Source organism: Mustela lutreola, chromosome 8 (assembly GCF_030435805.1).
Source record: "Mustela lutreola isolate mMusLut2 chromosome 8, mMusLut2.pri, whole genome shotgun sequence".
NCBI classification, from domain to species: Eukaryota; Metazoa; Chordata; class Mammalia; order Carnivora; family Mustelidae; genus Mustela; species Mustela lutreola.
Window position 1 is genome coordinate 60,205,593 of NC_081297.1, and position 15,105 is coordinate 60,220,697.

At 46.7% G+C, this 15,105-nt stretch overlaps 1 protein-coding gene and 1 pseudogene across 1 annotated transcript; both read left to right on the forward strand.

The window, feature by feature from the left end:
• Positions 1 to 15,105, forward strand: part of LOC131838646 (ATP synthase subunit a-like) — a 114,241-nt pseudogene that overhangs the window by 58,281 nt on the left and 40,855 nt on the right.
• On the forward strand, positions 3,162 to 4,919 carry LOC131839755 (Golgi-associated RAB2 interactor protein 4-like). The gene is given in 4 exon segments (XM_059187485.1): positions 3,162 to 3,456; positions 3,459 to 4,693; positions 4,696 to 4,767; positions 4,770 to 4,919. Coding segments are annotated over 4 exon segments (1,530 nt in total). The 5' UTR covers positions 3,162 to 3,383.

Consider the following 15,105-nt stretch of genomic DNA (forward strand, 5'->3'; position numbering starts at 1 on the left):
AGCTGTTACGAAACCTCAAGACCGTTTTTCTCAGCTGCCACGGACAATGAATTGGAGGGGAAGGAAGTGGGTGGTGGCCATGGCCAAAAAAATTGATCCAAAAGATAACACTGGATATGGTTATTGGAACTGAAAGCTCCTTTTACCAAGTGCATTAAAAGCAGTTTAATTTTCTGTGGCCAAGTTTGTGTTTTGATACTTGAATAAAAAAAGATGACTATGTATTTACCATCAAGTTGTTTGGTTCATCTAGTTTCACATTCGACAGAGAGGGAAGGTTGGGAGGATCCGGGTGAATTATTTGGATGGGGCCTCCGCCAGAATCAGACACCGGCTTAGCCAGTGTCCTTCCATGCGGCCGCCTCCTGCTGGGGTGGTGACGTCACACTGCAGGGCCTGGAAGAGTCCAGCCTCTCTCCTGACCTCACCCTTGTCCCCTTGCCTCTCCCTGACATCTGGCCTGACACCTCTTTCCGAATCGAGCGTTCTAAAGGATTCTGGCCCCAGGGGATTCTGGAATTAAAACTTGCACTTTCTGCCAAGAGCTAAAATTCTTTTTTCCATCTTTATCCCACTTTCTCCCCGTGGGCTTGGAACAAACCCTTGAAACCCAAACCCATATTAAGCCTTTCCTCTTGCTGCATCCCCTACTCTGGTTGTGCTCAGTTTCTCTGTGTCTGCCTGAAGCCGGGACTCAGAAGAAGCCAGTTTTGCCCATTGAGCATCCTTCTGTGTTCTCATAGTAGCTCTAACCCCAGAAGCGTCTCAGTTTGTCTTCTCAAAAACTACTCTCAGGAAGGAATCTGCACCGACGCTTGAAGGGTCAGCGTTGGATGAATGATTACAACAGCTACGATTTATTGAGTTCCACGATACGCTCAACACTTCACGTGCATTATCTCGTTGAATCCTCACGGCAGCTCTTACCCCATTTTATAGATGAGGAAATGGAAAGCTGAGTCATGCCACTGACCTTTCTAAAGGGTTCCAAGCAGGAATGTATATGTGCATTGTGGAAGAGAGAGAAAAACTACAACATCAAGTTTACCATCGTACCCATTCTAGAGAGAGTGAAACTCAGTACGTTCACAATGCTGTGAGACCATCCCCACTATCTAGTTCCAGAATTTTCATCCCCACAAAGGAAATCCCGGTCTTGTTCATTAAGCAGTCGCTCCCTACACTCCCCTCCCTCCAGTCAGCCTCTAATATAGCTATGGATTTGCCTCTTCTGGAACATTTCCTCTAAATGAAATCACACAGTATGTGGCCGTTTTGCCTCTGGCTTCCTGCACTTAGCATCCTATTTTCAGGATTCATCCCTGTTGTAGCACGTAGCAGTACCTCATTTTCTTTTTACAGCTGAATAACATCCCACTGTATGGCTAGACCACCTTTTATTTGTCCTTTCACCTGTGGATGAACACGTGTGTGCGTTTTAACAGAAAGACCTTGATTTTCAAGGAATGAATCCCAAATGTCGGATTTCGGGCAAAAACTTCAAACCGGGAGATACGAGCCTTGGGAGCAGAAAATCCTTCTGGAACTTTCAAGCAACAGTTTGGAAATCACAAACTCTGTGGCTAGCTGTGTGGGAGGGGCAGTAAGGCAGGAAGGACAAGGGTACTTGCTCCCCACAGGTGTTGCTGCTTCCAAAGCACTCCTGTTGCCCAGGGAGGCTGCTTGGCAAGCTCTTGGAATGGCAGATGACATCTCAGCACTCCCCCCGCCACCCCCGCTTCATTTCACTGGAGGAGAAGGGACGAAAACCTGGGTGGGGGGGGGGGGTGGTCTTAGGAGACAATAACCAGGTTTCCACAAATGGGCTGCTTGTGGAAGCATAAGCGAGGGGAGGAACCAAGATGCCCCCCTGTAATATTTAATCCCCAATTCTGCCCAGCCGCTGTCTGAAGTAGCGTCTTAGGTTCTCTCCATAACACATACACACGCAGGGAGTCATGCAACTTCCGACAGTGCCGCAGAAAGGTCTTCAATCAGTCTGGTTTAAAACCTGTGGCTGGCCCAAGCTTTGAGGAGCGAGGTACTATGGTGGCTCCCAACAAGGCTTTAGAATCCGCTAGACCTGCCCGTGAATATGGCCTCTACGACCATTAGTTCTGTGAAGTTAGGCTAATGATGTCCCCTCACTCTCTTCATAAAACGGGGCAGTGGGAACCGGACCAAACCTGATGGGATTCTCATGGTCGTATGCGGAGAACACGGCCTGGTGCCTAGGGGAGGACGCTTCTGTTTTGTTTTGTTTTGTTTTGTTTAAAGATTTTATTTATTTGTCAGACAGAGATCACAGGTAGGCAGAGAGACAGGCAGAGAGATAGGGGAAAGCAGGCTTCCTTTGGAGCAGAGAGCCCGATGTGGGGCTGGTCCCAGGACTCTGGGAATCATGACCTGAGCTGAAGGCAGAGGCTTTAACCCACTGAGCCGCCCATGCGCCCCACTGGGAGGCCGTTTTTAATGTCATCATTAATGGCTCTTAATGGCTGCTAGCAGCCATGTCTACTGCAATCTTATGAAGGAACAGGTTAAGGGTCAAGACTGCCACTTCTGGGTTCTTGGATGAAACAAAACCAAGAGCTCAAATGGTTCAAACATATCCCATATACCCCGCAAGGGCATAGAGATGGATGGTGCCTCCTCCATCCATGTGGGACCCCTGCCACAGAGCCAGCCGAGAGCAGCAGGAGGGGGGCTGCACACTCTGCCAACCCATCATCTTATAGTAATTCCTATGGATTTTGTCCAGTTGCTAAATCTTCCGAATTTGGGGGAGGGAAAAAAATTCCCCACACAAAATTGTTCCATTTGAAGACATTTTTATTTGGATACCCGCCTGGGTCCCTGGCAGGGTGGGCCTGTCCTCTGTGGGGGCAATGGGACATTTGGGGGCAGGATGATGGCCCTGCCCTGAGGGGGGGTGTCACTAAGGGGTATGTGACAGCGTGACAGGTCACAGAGGGCAGCAGAGGATAAATAGGGCCGCTCAGGGGTGCAGGCTGAGAGAGTGCTTAGTCTCTCACCAAGACTTCAGTTTGCACTTCACACTACAAACTGCAAGCTCTTAACTTTTTTAGATTGACATCCCAGCACCCACCACCGTCCCCTCGGTCACCCTGAGATTCCCCCACCCCCCACCCTGACCCCTGTCTCTGGGAGGTTCTGAGACAAAGCGGGGGCCTGTGGCCTGTGGCCTGTGGGACGCGGGGTGGATTTGGGACCCCTGCCACAGAGCCAGCCGCGTGCAGCAGGAGGGGGGCTGCACGCTCTGCCAACCCAACAGAGGTCGAGGAGGAGGAGGAGCTCCAGGCACCGGCCCCCAGACCAACGCCCACCCCTCGCCAGCCCGATTGTGCTCCCAACTAATAAACATGGAGTCTCTGACGCCTTATCACAAGGCCCACAGCGCCTCCAGGGTGGGCATGTTCAACACCGCCATGGGGAAACTCAGCGACAACTGCGCAAGGGAGAATATGACCTGTTTAAATACGCACCCATGCTCGAAAGCGACTTTGTGCAGGTCACCAAAAGAGGGGAAGTCGTCGACGTGCACAACCGAGTCCGAATGATGACCGTGGGCATCGCATCCACCAGCCCCATCCTCCCGCTCCCAGATGTCCTGCTGCTGGCCCACCCGGCCACCGGCTGTGAACAGTACTCAGACCAGGGCCAGGCCACCAAGGGAAAAGGCCGCAAGGCTTCCACGACCCTGGAGCTCACCAGGCTCCTTCCCTTGAAGTTTGTGAGGCTTTCTGTTCACGACCGGGAAAAACAAATGCTTCGCCTCAAATTCGCCACCGGCCGCTCCTGCTACCTGCGGCTGAGCCCCCCACTGGATGCACAGGAAGACCTCTTCCCCTACTGGGAGAGCATTATCCAGGTACTGAGGCCGCCGCCGGTGCCCACTCACAGCAGAACCGACGCCGCTCGAGCAGAGGACATGCTGGCCATGCCTCTGCTGGAGGACGACGACGGGAGGAACGCAGCAGGCTCAGATTTCGAAATAGATCAGGACCAGGTCAGTGTCAGGAGCCTCCACGAGGGCTCTGAGGTGGCCGGGGCCACCTCTGCAGCTTTTGCTGGCGGGGAAGAGACCTTTCAGGACCCCCCAAAACCCAACAGCGTGCCCACTGTCGCTGCCCCCAACTGCCCGGGGCTCTTCAGGGAGTCGGCAGCAGGGGCCACGACCGAGGCGGCGGCCGCCGGGGAGGCCGCGGCAGCCACGGCAGTGGCGGCGGCAGGGACAGCAGCAGAGTTCGCAGCGGGGGAGGCCGGCAGATGCCTGGCGTTCGCCGGGCCCGGAGCTGCCGGCAAGCCTGCGGGAGCGCCGCCCCGCAAGCGCCGGGAGGAGGAGGAGCGAGCCCCCCGCAGTTCCCGCCACCGCAGGGCCGCCGACAGCCGCCACAAGGCCCCGGGGCACAAGATAACCCCGGCGGACTCCAGCCGCTCCTTAGGCAGCCACAGAGCCGCGCGGGAGCCCAAGAAGGACAAGGGCCGCAGCAGCCCGGCGCGCGGCAGGCGCGCCCCCGACCAAGGCATCAGCCACGCCCCCAGCGCCAAGGACTCCGGGACCTCCCACAAGTCGGGGCGGAGCCTCTCCGCCGGCAGGTCGGGCTCAGGCACCAAGATGCTTGGCAGGATCCGCGGGTTCCTGAGGAAGCTGAGAGTCAGCCTCGCTGCCTGAGGCGCGCGGCCTCCCCACACCGCAGAGAAGTGGCCATGGGGAAGAAGACTGCGGACACGAGCGGTGTGGTGTGGAGGCCATCGCCCAGGAGGCGGCGAGCAGCCAGGGCTTGGAGAGCGCAGGGAGCCGGTCACCTGAGGTCATGGAGGGATGGAAATTCCTAGGCCCAGATATTGGGCAGCTGGGGGACCTCTCCCAGGAGACATTAAAAATAAATAAATAAAAAATTTAAAAAAAATGGCATGCTGCATTGTGTTTGAATTTCTAGGTCCTGCAGCCCAGTGGTGACCTCACAGGGGGGCTGCCACCTAAGACCCAAGGGTCCAGTCGAGGACCGCCCCCACCTCACACCCATGCTCAGAGCCAAAGCATCCTGCCTCAAGGCCTGTCTGGCTTGTTTCTCCGGGCCACAGTTGAAAGTATACTATGGCCCAGAAAGCTCCACCTCCCCCATTTCTCTAGTTTAATGAATGTTCCTAACCCCTGAAGGTCCATAGACAAAGAACAGGGACAAAGAAAGAATGGGGGGGGGGGACTCCTCATCTTTGGGGATCTGCCAGCATCTTCCAGCAGAGGGGAGCAGCAGCCTGTGCTGGCAATATTCTCAGCTAGACCTAGAACCTGTTATACCCAGGGTATATACCAAGGAAAGAACTTGCTAAGGCACTGAGAACGTTTATAGCAAAAAGTAGCAAAACACTGCAAGCAGCCCAAATTACCATCAGCACAACTGACAATAGAGTGGGATGTGACAGAGATAGTGTACAGCTGCATACCCCGGCCTAGCATAAACACCGATTCTGTGGCTGTCACCTATTCCACCTGCAGAATAGCTCCAAAACAAAAATCGAAAGTACATGTGGTAAAACATTTTAAAAGTACATGTGGGACAAAACACAAGGGAACAGTACACGCAAAATTCAGGACAGTGTGAAAAGGCAAGACAAGATCATGAGGCGAAGACCGGGCTTTCAGTGCTGTTGGAAATGTTCTGTTCGGCCATCAGATCTCTGCAGTCTGAATGGTCCGCGAAATGCCGGGGCGGTTATGATGAAATTTCTGCTCCAGACATACCAACGCCTTCCCTTACGTTTTCACTCTTATGTACGCACAAAAGTGTTTGTCTTCTGTCTGGAAGGTCTGGTCTCTTTAAATTGGGTTCTGGGTTCTTGGCATAAATTACCTACGGTACATGTAATCTCTTTTACACATAGGAGCACTGAGGCTCAGAAAAGTGAACTTGTTCCTACGGCACAGTGGAACCTTTGCAGAACAGTGACCCACTCCTTTATGCAAAGCATTTCAACCACTGTGTTCCCAAACTCTGCACCAAATGTGCTAGATTAAGGGGAGGGAGGGATGGGAGCTGGGGGACTCCTGGTAGTGGGCCTCTGCGAGCTGGTTTTTGAATTTCAGTGAGTTCCCGGCCGTCAGCTGGTCTTCTCTCAAGAGGGCCCAGACCACCCGTGAGCGGTGTCTGGCTCCCAGACATCCATCTCCAGCCTCTGTGTGACCTGCACTGCAGCCATAAACAGCCTGGGGTTCCAGGGACCAGTCGGGAATCTCCCTACAATCCGTTTCTCCCACCGCCACTAACTAAACTTGGGTACGGAGAAACAATTTAAAGGGGTTTGCCCTTACCAAGTCTCCCCTTCAGAGTTCAGAAAACAAATCCTTAAACTTCACGTGAGGGAGATAATCTGTTACATCCCAGCATCCATGCTTGGCCCTTGAGTGCGGGAGGAGAGGAGTCTCTCCTCTTTGTGACGGGAAGGGGGTCGTGGCCATAGGGTGGGAGCACGGAAAAGGAAGGAAAGGAGCCAGGGACCCCCACACAGTCACCGTTTCCTCGAGCCGAACAAGGTTCACAACCCCAGAATGGAGAATTATTGGAATGATTCAAGAAATTCTTAAAGAATACAACATGCCAAAGATTAGATACGGTTTGGCACCGCGAGGATAACAACCTCAGAATCATTAACCCAGGTGTGCCTGGGTGGCTCAGTGGGTTAAAGCCTCTGCCTTCAACTCAGGTCATGATCCCAGGGTCCTGGGATCGAGACCCGCATCGGGCTCTCTGCTAGGCAGGGAGCCTGCTTCCTCCTCTCTCTCCGCCTGCCTCTCTGCCTACTTGTGACCTCTCTCCCTCTGTCAAATAAATAAATAAAACCTTTAGAATAAAAAAAAAAAAAAAAGAAGAAGAAGAAGAAGAAGAATCATTAACCCAGAGCTTCAGAGAAGACTCGTTGCTATGGGGAGACAGAATTAATAGTTGACTCATAAGCAGCTTTTCCCTGGACTCAAGGCAGCGAAGTTACAAAAAGAGCACATCCCATTCTGATTTCCACACAGGCAAGTGCAGGTAAATGCGAGTCTGGAAAAAAGACATCTGCATAGCATTTGGCTGTTGAACAGCACTGAGCCCCTTAGAGTTCATTAATGATTTAAAGTTCATCTGATTGTCCCAGGTCTCCGTTTGGCAGATCAGCAAAGGGGAGGTCAGAGCATTTAAAGGACTTGCTCAAGGTGGAGGCGATGGTTCAGAGAGGGGTGAGGCAACACGTCCCACGTATCACCCACTGAGTGCTAGCTCGGCCTCCCGCGGGGAGCTGTGGCGTCCATGGGGAAAACAGGACAGGCTTGAGGAGTCATCCCAACACTAAGTGGCAGATACAAGGAGAGACGTACGTTCAGGGCACAGGATCCATTCCGAGGAGGGGTTCCTGGGCATGGGAAGGAGACTGAGGTCGGGGAAGGGTTCACAGAGGAATCAGCAGCTTTAAGGGCAACTAGGGCTCTGCCAGGCGGAGGAAGTATGGGGAGCTAGGGCACAGCATGGGGAGGCGCAGGTCACAGAAAAGAATGTGTGCAAAGTACAAAACCTTGAAATATCACTTGTGTTGAGCAATTACAGGCATTTCAGTACTACTGGTTGGAGCCCAAGGGGAGAAGAGGGACGTGAGGCTGGAGAATCAGGCTGCTGGATCTTCAGGCACCTGGGGTGCTGTGTGAATGTCTGGGCCTTGGGGAGCCCTTGAAAGCCAGGGTGCACAGCTGGCGGCCAGGGGGCTGTCTGGAGACCAGCGACCCTCCAGGAAGCCAGGATTGTATTAATCCTGGCCAGAGATGAAGAAACCTAATCCTGGGTGGCGTTGGGGAAACAGAAGGGGGCAGAGTCAGGAGGTGTTGAAACGATGGCACAGGACAATTTTCCATCCCACAGCCTGCCTGGCGGGACAGGGAGCTCTTGGCATGGGTTCAGCACTCATCTAGAGGAGGGAGAACAGACCAAAGGGGAAGTGCCCTTCCCCGCAAGGAGGAATGTCCTAAGATACAAAAGAGCTTCTAGGTGGCTAAAGGGGCAAAACATCAGGATAAGGCAGCCAAAGGGAACTGGACAGGAGGCGACAGCTCCTTGAGCTGTTCCTTGTGCATCTGGGCAAGATGGATTCCCACAAACCCTCCTCCACTGTACAGGTAAGTGTCGCCCAGAAGAGCCCCTTGTGGCCACATCCTGGTACTACGGGCTATTGCTTGAATGGTGGGAGCCAGGACTGAGGCTAAGGGGCAGTCCTCCCCTCCCTTTGTCACATCTCAATTAGCCTAATGTCAATCCCAGAGTTGAGGGGATGGGTGCGTAATGTCTCTCAACCAGGCAGCATGGCTCCCAGGGCAGGTCAATGGCAGAGTGTGGAGTGGCCACAAGACGGGTACCCTAGGAACGTGGGGGTTCCGACTCAAGGGGATAATGAGTGACCATCCAGAACAGGGGTAGGGTGGAATTAGTGTCACGGTCACTCTGCAGCCTAGAAGTCATTCGAGAAACAGTTGTTGAGAGCTCCTACTATGGGCAAGATAAATTCATGTATACACACACCTACCAGGAACGCAAATCAAAGTGCGGTGGTGGCCTTGGGTAGCCTATAGAAAGAGGCATCGTAGAGAAGGGAAGGTCTGAGCAGAGAGATGGTGGAGAAAGAGGAGGACCTGGGAGCTTGGGGGTCTTGGGCGATGTTTCTAGATGACAGACAAGAACAGCGCGCCCAGGATATCTTGTGTTTAGGGGAGAGGGTGGGGGAGGGTAGCGGGAAGGGGGTGAGGGTGTGTTGGGAAATGAGGCTGGAAGGGGAAATGAGACCGCGGCATAAAGCAGAGACCAGGAATGCTACACAAACCCCTGGACCCCATGATCTTCGTAATGCAAATGGGACCTGTAATCCAGAAATGAAGGGCACATAGAGCTGGAATTTCCTGGAGCAGAAGAGCAAGAGAACTTACAATGTGTTACGGAGGTTCATGTTTTCCCACACTCTGTGAGTGTGTGTTTTCCCACAGGTGTGCTGAGGAAATGATACCACTCAGCTTGGGGGCACCCGGAGGACCCAGCCAGTTGGCTTTGGCTGCCGGGACCCCCATGTGATACGCCAGTATGCTATTCCAATGTTACCTTTTTCTGCATGTGCTGAGACCTGCACAAGCTTGGGAAAGATCTTTCTAGAAATTCCCTTGCGTGCACCCAATACAGTTGGCCTCGAGGAGCCTTGGAGAAGAAACTTCCTTGGAGGGCTGGCCTCTTTCCCCCAGTTTCTGTGGCTACTGACCACTTCACCCCTGTTTCCCTTCCTGATCAAAACTCTTCAAAGTGTAGGGATAGAAGGCACATACCTCAATATCATCAAAGCCATCTATGAAAAACCCACCACAAATATCATTCTCAATGGAGAAAAACTGAAATTTTTCAAGAACACGGCAGGGATGTCCATTATCCCCACTGCTATTCAACATAGTACTAGAAGTCCTAGCCTGTGCAATCAGACAACAAAAGGAAATTAAAGGCATCCAAATCAGCAAAGAAGAAGTCAAATTATCGCTCTTCTCAGATGTTGTGACTCTATATGTGGATAACCCAAAAGACTCCACTCCAAAACTGCTAGAACTTGTGTACAGGAATTCAGAAAAGTGTCCGGATATAAAATCAATGCAGAGAAATCAGTTGCATTTCTCTACACCAACAACAAGACAGAAGAAAGAGAAATTAAGGAGTCAATCCCATTTACAATTGCACCCGAAACCATAAGATACCTAGGAATAAACCTAACCAAAGAGACACAGAATCTATACTCAGAAAACTATAAAGTACTCATGAAAGAAATTGAGGAAGACACAAAGAAATGAAAAAATTTTTCATGCTCCTGGATTGGAAGAATAAATATTGTGAAAATGTCTATGCTACTTAAAGCAATCTACACATTTAATGCAATTCCTATCAAAGTACCATCCATCTTTTTCAAAGAAATGGAACAAATAATTCTAAAATTTATATGGAACCAGAAAAGACCTCAAATAGCCAAAGGGATATTGGAAAAAAAAAAAAAAAAAGCCAAAGTTGGTGGCATCACAATTCCGGATCAAGCTATATTACAAAGCTGTCATCATCAAGACAGCATGGTACTGGCACAAAAACAGACACACAGATCAATGGAACAGAATAGAGAGCCCTGAAATAGACCCTCAACTCTATGGTCAACTAATCTTCGACAAAGCAGGAAAAAATGTCCAATGGAAAAAAGACAGCCTCTTCAATAAATGGTGTTGGGAAAATTGGACAGCCACATGCAGAAAAATGAAATGGGACCATTTCCTTATACCACACACAAAAATAGACACAAAATGGATGAAGTACCTCAATGTGAGAAAGAAATCCATCAAAATCCTTGAGGAGAACACAGGCAGCAACCTCTTCGACCTCAGCCACAGCAACATCTTCCTAGGAACATCGCCAAAGGCAAGGGAAGCAAGGGCAAAAATGAACTATTGGGATTTCATCAAGATCAAAAGCTTTTGCACAGCAAAGGAAACAGTTAACAAAACCAAAAGGCAACTGACAGAATGGGAGAAGATATTTGCAAACGACATATCAGATAAAGCACTAGTGTCCAAAATCTATAAAGAACTTAGCAAACTCAACACCCAAAGAACAAATAATCCAATCAAGAAATGGGCAGAGGACATGAACAGACATTTCTGCAAAGAAGACATCCAGATGGCCAACAGACACATGAAAAAGTGCTCCATATCACTGGGCATCAGGGAAATACAAATCAAAACCACAATGAGGCATCACCTCACACCAGTCAGAATGGCTAAAATCAACAAGTCATGAAATGACAGATGCTGGCGAGGATGTGGAGAAAGGGGAACCCTTCTACACTCTTGGTGGGAATGCAAGCTGGTGCAGCCACTCTGGAAAACAGCATGGAGGTTCCTCAAAATGTTGAAAATAGAACCCCCATATGACCCAGCAATAGCACTACTGGGTATTTACCCTAAAGATACACAATTTTTTTTTTAATGGACCTGGAAACAGAGCCCGAAATCATAAGCAATTTTTACTAACAGGTTATTCACACAATCAAAATACCTGCTTCTGCCACATGGTTAGCCCTTAACATGTATCTATTGCTTCTTTGAAGTTTTTCTATGAAAAATTGAGAAAAAAAAAATCAAACTTGCTTTCCAGATGCCTTGTCTTCTCAAGTACCCAACTACTTAGAAGAAATAACTTTATAAAGTAGAATCGTCTGTTGAATTACCACTACTACTTCAGCTAAGATTTCTGATCAAATCTAAAAATAATACTACTTCAGCTAACAAGCTATTCTCCATTATCCAATTATTTTCTCTAATTATAAGACCAGCACATAATGTTGCTATATAATCAGAATATACTTTTTAGAGGAACAGGAAGTAAAGATATGGGTGGTATCTCCCATTTATTCCAAAAGACTCATTTAAAAATATCAGATTCCTATGTCTAGTGCTCTAGACATTTTAGGACCCATTGGAGAAATATTCCTACCAAGAGACATAATGTATTTCTGTTGAATTAAAAGCAGCAACTAAAATGTGTACTAATTTAATTTTTTAAGATTTTATTTATTTATTTGAGAGAAAGAGTGACAGAGCATGAGTGGGGGTGATGGGCAGAGGGAGAAGCAGACTCTCTGCTGAGACAGAGCCTGATCCAGGACCCTCAGATCATGACCTGTGCTAAATGCAGATGCTTAACTGACTGAGCCACCCAGGCACTCCTAAAATGTGTACTAATTTTAGATTCCAAAAGTCCCTAGGTAAAGAAGTGGATTATGAAATAGGTTGAGATAATTAACTCTAAATATCAAGGGAAATAGAGAGGTTGCTATATGGTGAAGAAGAAAAAATTCTGGATTCTTAAAGGTGATCTAAGTATTACATCTAATGGTAGTGGCTAGTAAACATGATATTGGACACATTGGACATTGGAAATTGATGGATACAAGAAGCTACCATGAGTGATTGAGACCAATCTTAGGAGCCTCAGAATGTCCCAGTAAACCTGGACAAAGTCAAGCCATAGATTTCTGATCAAATCTAAAAATAAAAATAAATGTAGTTAGTTATTTTCATTACTTATTGTATCATATATCCTCTTTCCTCTTCATTTTTTTCTCTATACATGTAGGCATAAGTGGTAGTTATATTTACCATTTATTCCACAGATGACAATAAATCAAAGGGTGCCTACTGCATTTACAGAGAAGCACATAGATATCATCCAAAGATTCTGACTTGATTCTGAACACAGGAAGTTGCAAAATATTTTTCATTTTTTAGGAAATGATTGTGTTTTGTCTTGTTTTTGTTTTTTTGACAGTCCCAAGAATAATTGCTGGGTGTCAGGAACAGAAATATATGCTTCAGGGACACCTGGGTGGCTCAGTGGGTTAAAGCCTCTGCCTTCAGCTCAGGTCATGATCCCAGGATCAGGCTCTCTGTTTAACAGGGAGCCTGCTTCCTTCTCCCTCTCTCTCTGCCTCCTTCTCTGCCTACTTGTGATCTCTGCCTGTCAAATAAATAAATAAAACCTTAAAATATATATATATATATATATATGCTTCAGAATGGGCATGTTGGGATGGGCTCTCAAAGTGTTGAACTATACTGAATTAAAAAAAAAAATAGTCTGCCTGGTGCTAATTTCCCCTTCCTAAATATATTTTCATTACATTTGTTTGTTTGTTTATTGAGTAAGCCCAACCCTGAACATGGAACTTGAACTCACAACCCCAAAATCACATGCTCTACTGACTTAGCCAGCCAGGCACCCCTTTTACTTTTATTTAAATAAACTTTTTCCTTTCTGATAGTTTTATATTACAGAAAAATTACAAAGATAGTACATTGAGTTCCTACATACCCCTTACTAAGTTTCCCATGCTGTTAACACTTTACATTACTATGGAATATTTGTCACAGCAAAGGAAGCAAAGAATGGTATATTACTACTAACTAAACTCCACACTTAATTCAGATTTCACAAACATTTTTTTCCTCTAATGTCTTTTTATTGTCTCTGGATCCTGTCCAGGACACAGCATTAATTCTCATGTCTTCCAGGCATCTTTTGACTCAGTGTCTCAGACTTTTCTTGTTTTGGATGGTCTTGTGTTTTGAGGGGCTCTGGTGAGGTATTGTACAGAATGTCCTTAAATTTGGCTTTGTTTGATCCTTTTATCCTGGTTAAACTGAGTGTGGGTTTTGAGAAAAATCAGAGAGATAAGGAGACCTTTTCATCACATGACATCAGCAAGTTCATATGACCAACATGACTTATCATTGATGATATAAACTATGGTCATCTGGCTGAGGTAGTGTTTTCCAGGTTTCTCTATTACCTCTCATTATACCTTCCATAAAAATCTTCTTTACAAATAGTTCACTAAGATCATTTCATACTCAAGGCGTTAAGTTCTACTTTCTTGAGGTTGAAAGGTATCTACATAAATTATTCAGAATTCTTCTGTACAGAAAATGTGTCTCCCCTCTCTGTTTATTTATTTCTTAAATAATTATGTATTATGGACTTGATATTTATTTTATACTTTGAGTTACAATACAATACTATGTTCTTTATTTTTTGCTTAAATTTTTCCATGTTGGGTCATTTAGAGGTCTTTCTAATTGATTCCTGTGTCCTTTTAAAACGTCCCATGTTTTTCTTTGTGTACTAAGGACCCCCCCCTTACTTTCTGTTACTGTAAGATTCTGCAGGATCATCTTGGATGTCTTTTGCCCAACCCTAGAACCAGCCATTTGTGCAGTGATTCCTGTTTCTTTTTGCTAAATAATGTAATTAGAAACCAGAATTTCTAGATGTATCATTTGCTACTGAGGTGTCACTACTTCTAGACTCTCTCAACAAACAACTACAGACACACACACAAGCACACACAAAGACAGGAGGATGTTTACATACAAATTTATTATTGTTTCTGCATCTACTCATCTGCATCAATACTATCTAAAGACTGGGTGTAGTGCATAAATGAAACTTGGAACAATAAAAAAAAATTTAAAAAGAAAAAAATAAATATATATGATACAAGACCAAAAAAATAAGTAAATTGAAATCAAAATATAAATAAATAAATAAATAAATAAGAGTTCATACTGATGGCCCAACTCTAATTTTATGCCACATGATTTTCAATACTGAGAAACGTGATGGTCTCCACCATTTTCCACGCATTTACTTTATTTTCTTTAAGTTAATTTTTTTCACTGTTCCAAGATTCATTGTTTATGCACCACACCCAGTGCTCCATGCAATACTTTCCCTCCTTAATACCCACTACCAGGCTCACCCAACCCCCAAGCCATCCCCCTGCCAAAACCCTCAGTTTTTTTTTCAGAGTTCACAGTCTCTCATGCTCTGCCATGAATTTAGTTTAATTTATTCCAGCCCAATATGCACCAACTCAATTTTCAAGATTGTAACCCTATCTTTCTATTAGAAATGACATTACCAACAAGACTTCCTTCTGGATTTATTCTTATATTTTCCAGCCAAAAAGCTGCTTTCTAAAGTTACTTAGGCCAGCAACTTTATCCTCATCTCATCATTAAAATTACGTCATATATTTGTAATGCAGTATGATTCTTTAATCACAGTCTATAATTCATCATGGATCCCTTGACCTCCTAAATTTTTAAAATTTGTATGTGTGAATATTCATTATTTGTGTCACAAAGGTCAATGGGCTTTGAGAAATGCATATTGCCCTGTATCCACCACAGTAGCACTATTAAGATTAGGTCCACCACTGACTATCCCTTGGATTTTCATGTGAATGTAAATTTTCAAATCAGCTAGGAGCACTGAGGATTATATACAAACAATGAATCATGGAGCAACACACATCAAAAACTAGTCATGTATAGTGATGGACAAAACATAATAAAAAAAGTTTTTAAAGAATCCTAGGACACAAATGATGGTTTGCACAATTTGTCTATGTTTAATTAAGAAGAAGCTGCCAAACCGCCTGCTGTACTGTTTTCCATCCTCGTGAGCAATAAACAAGAGTTCC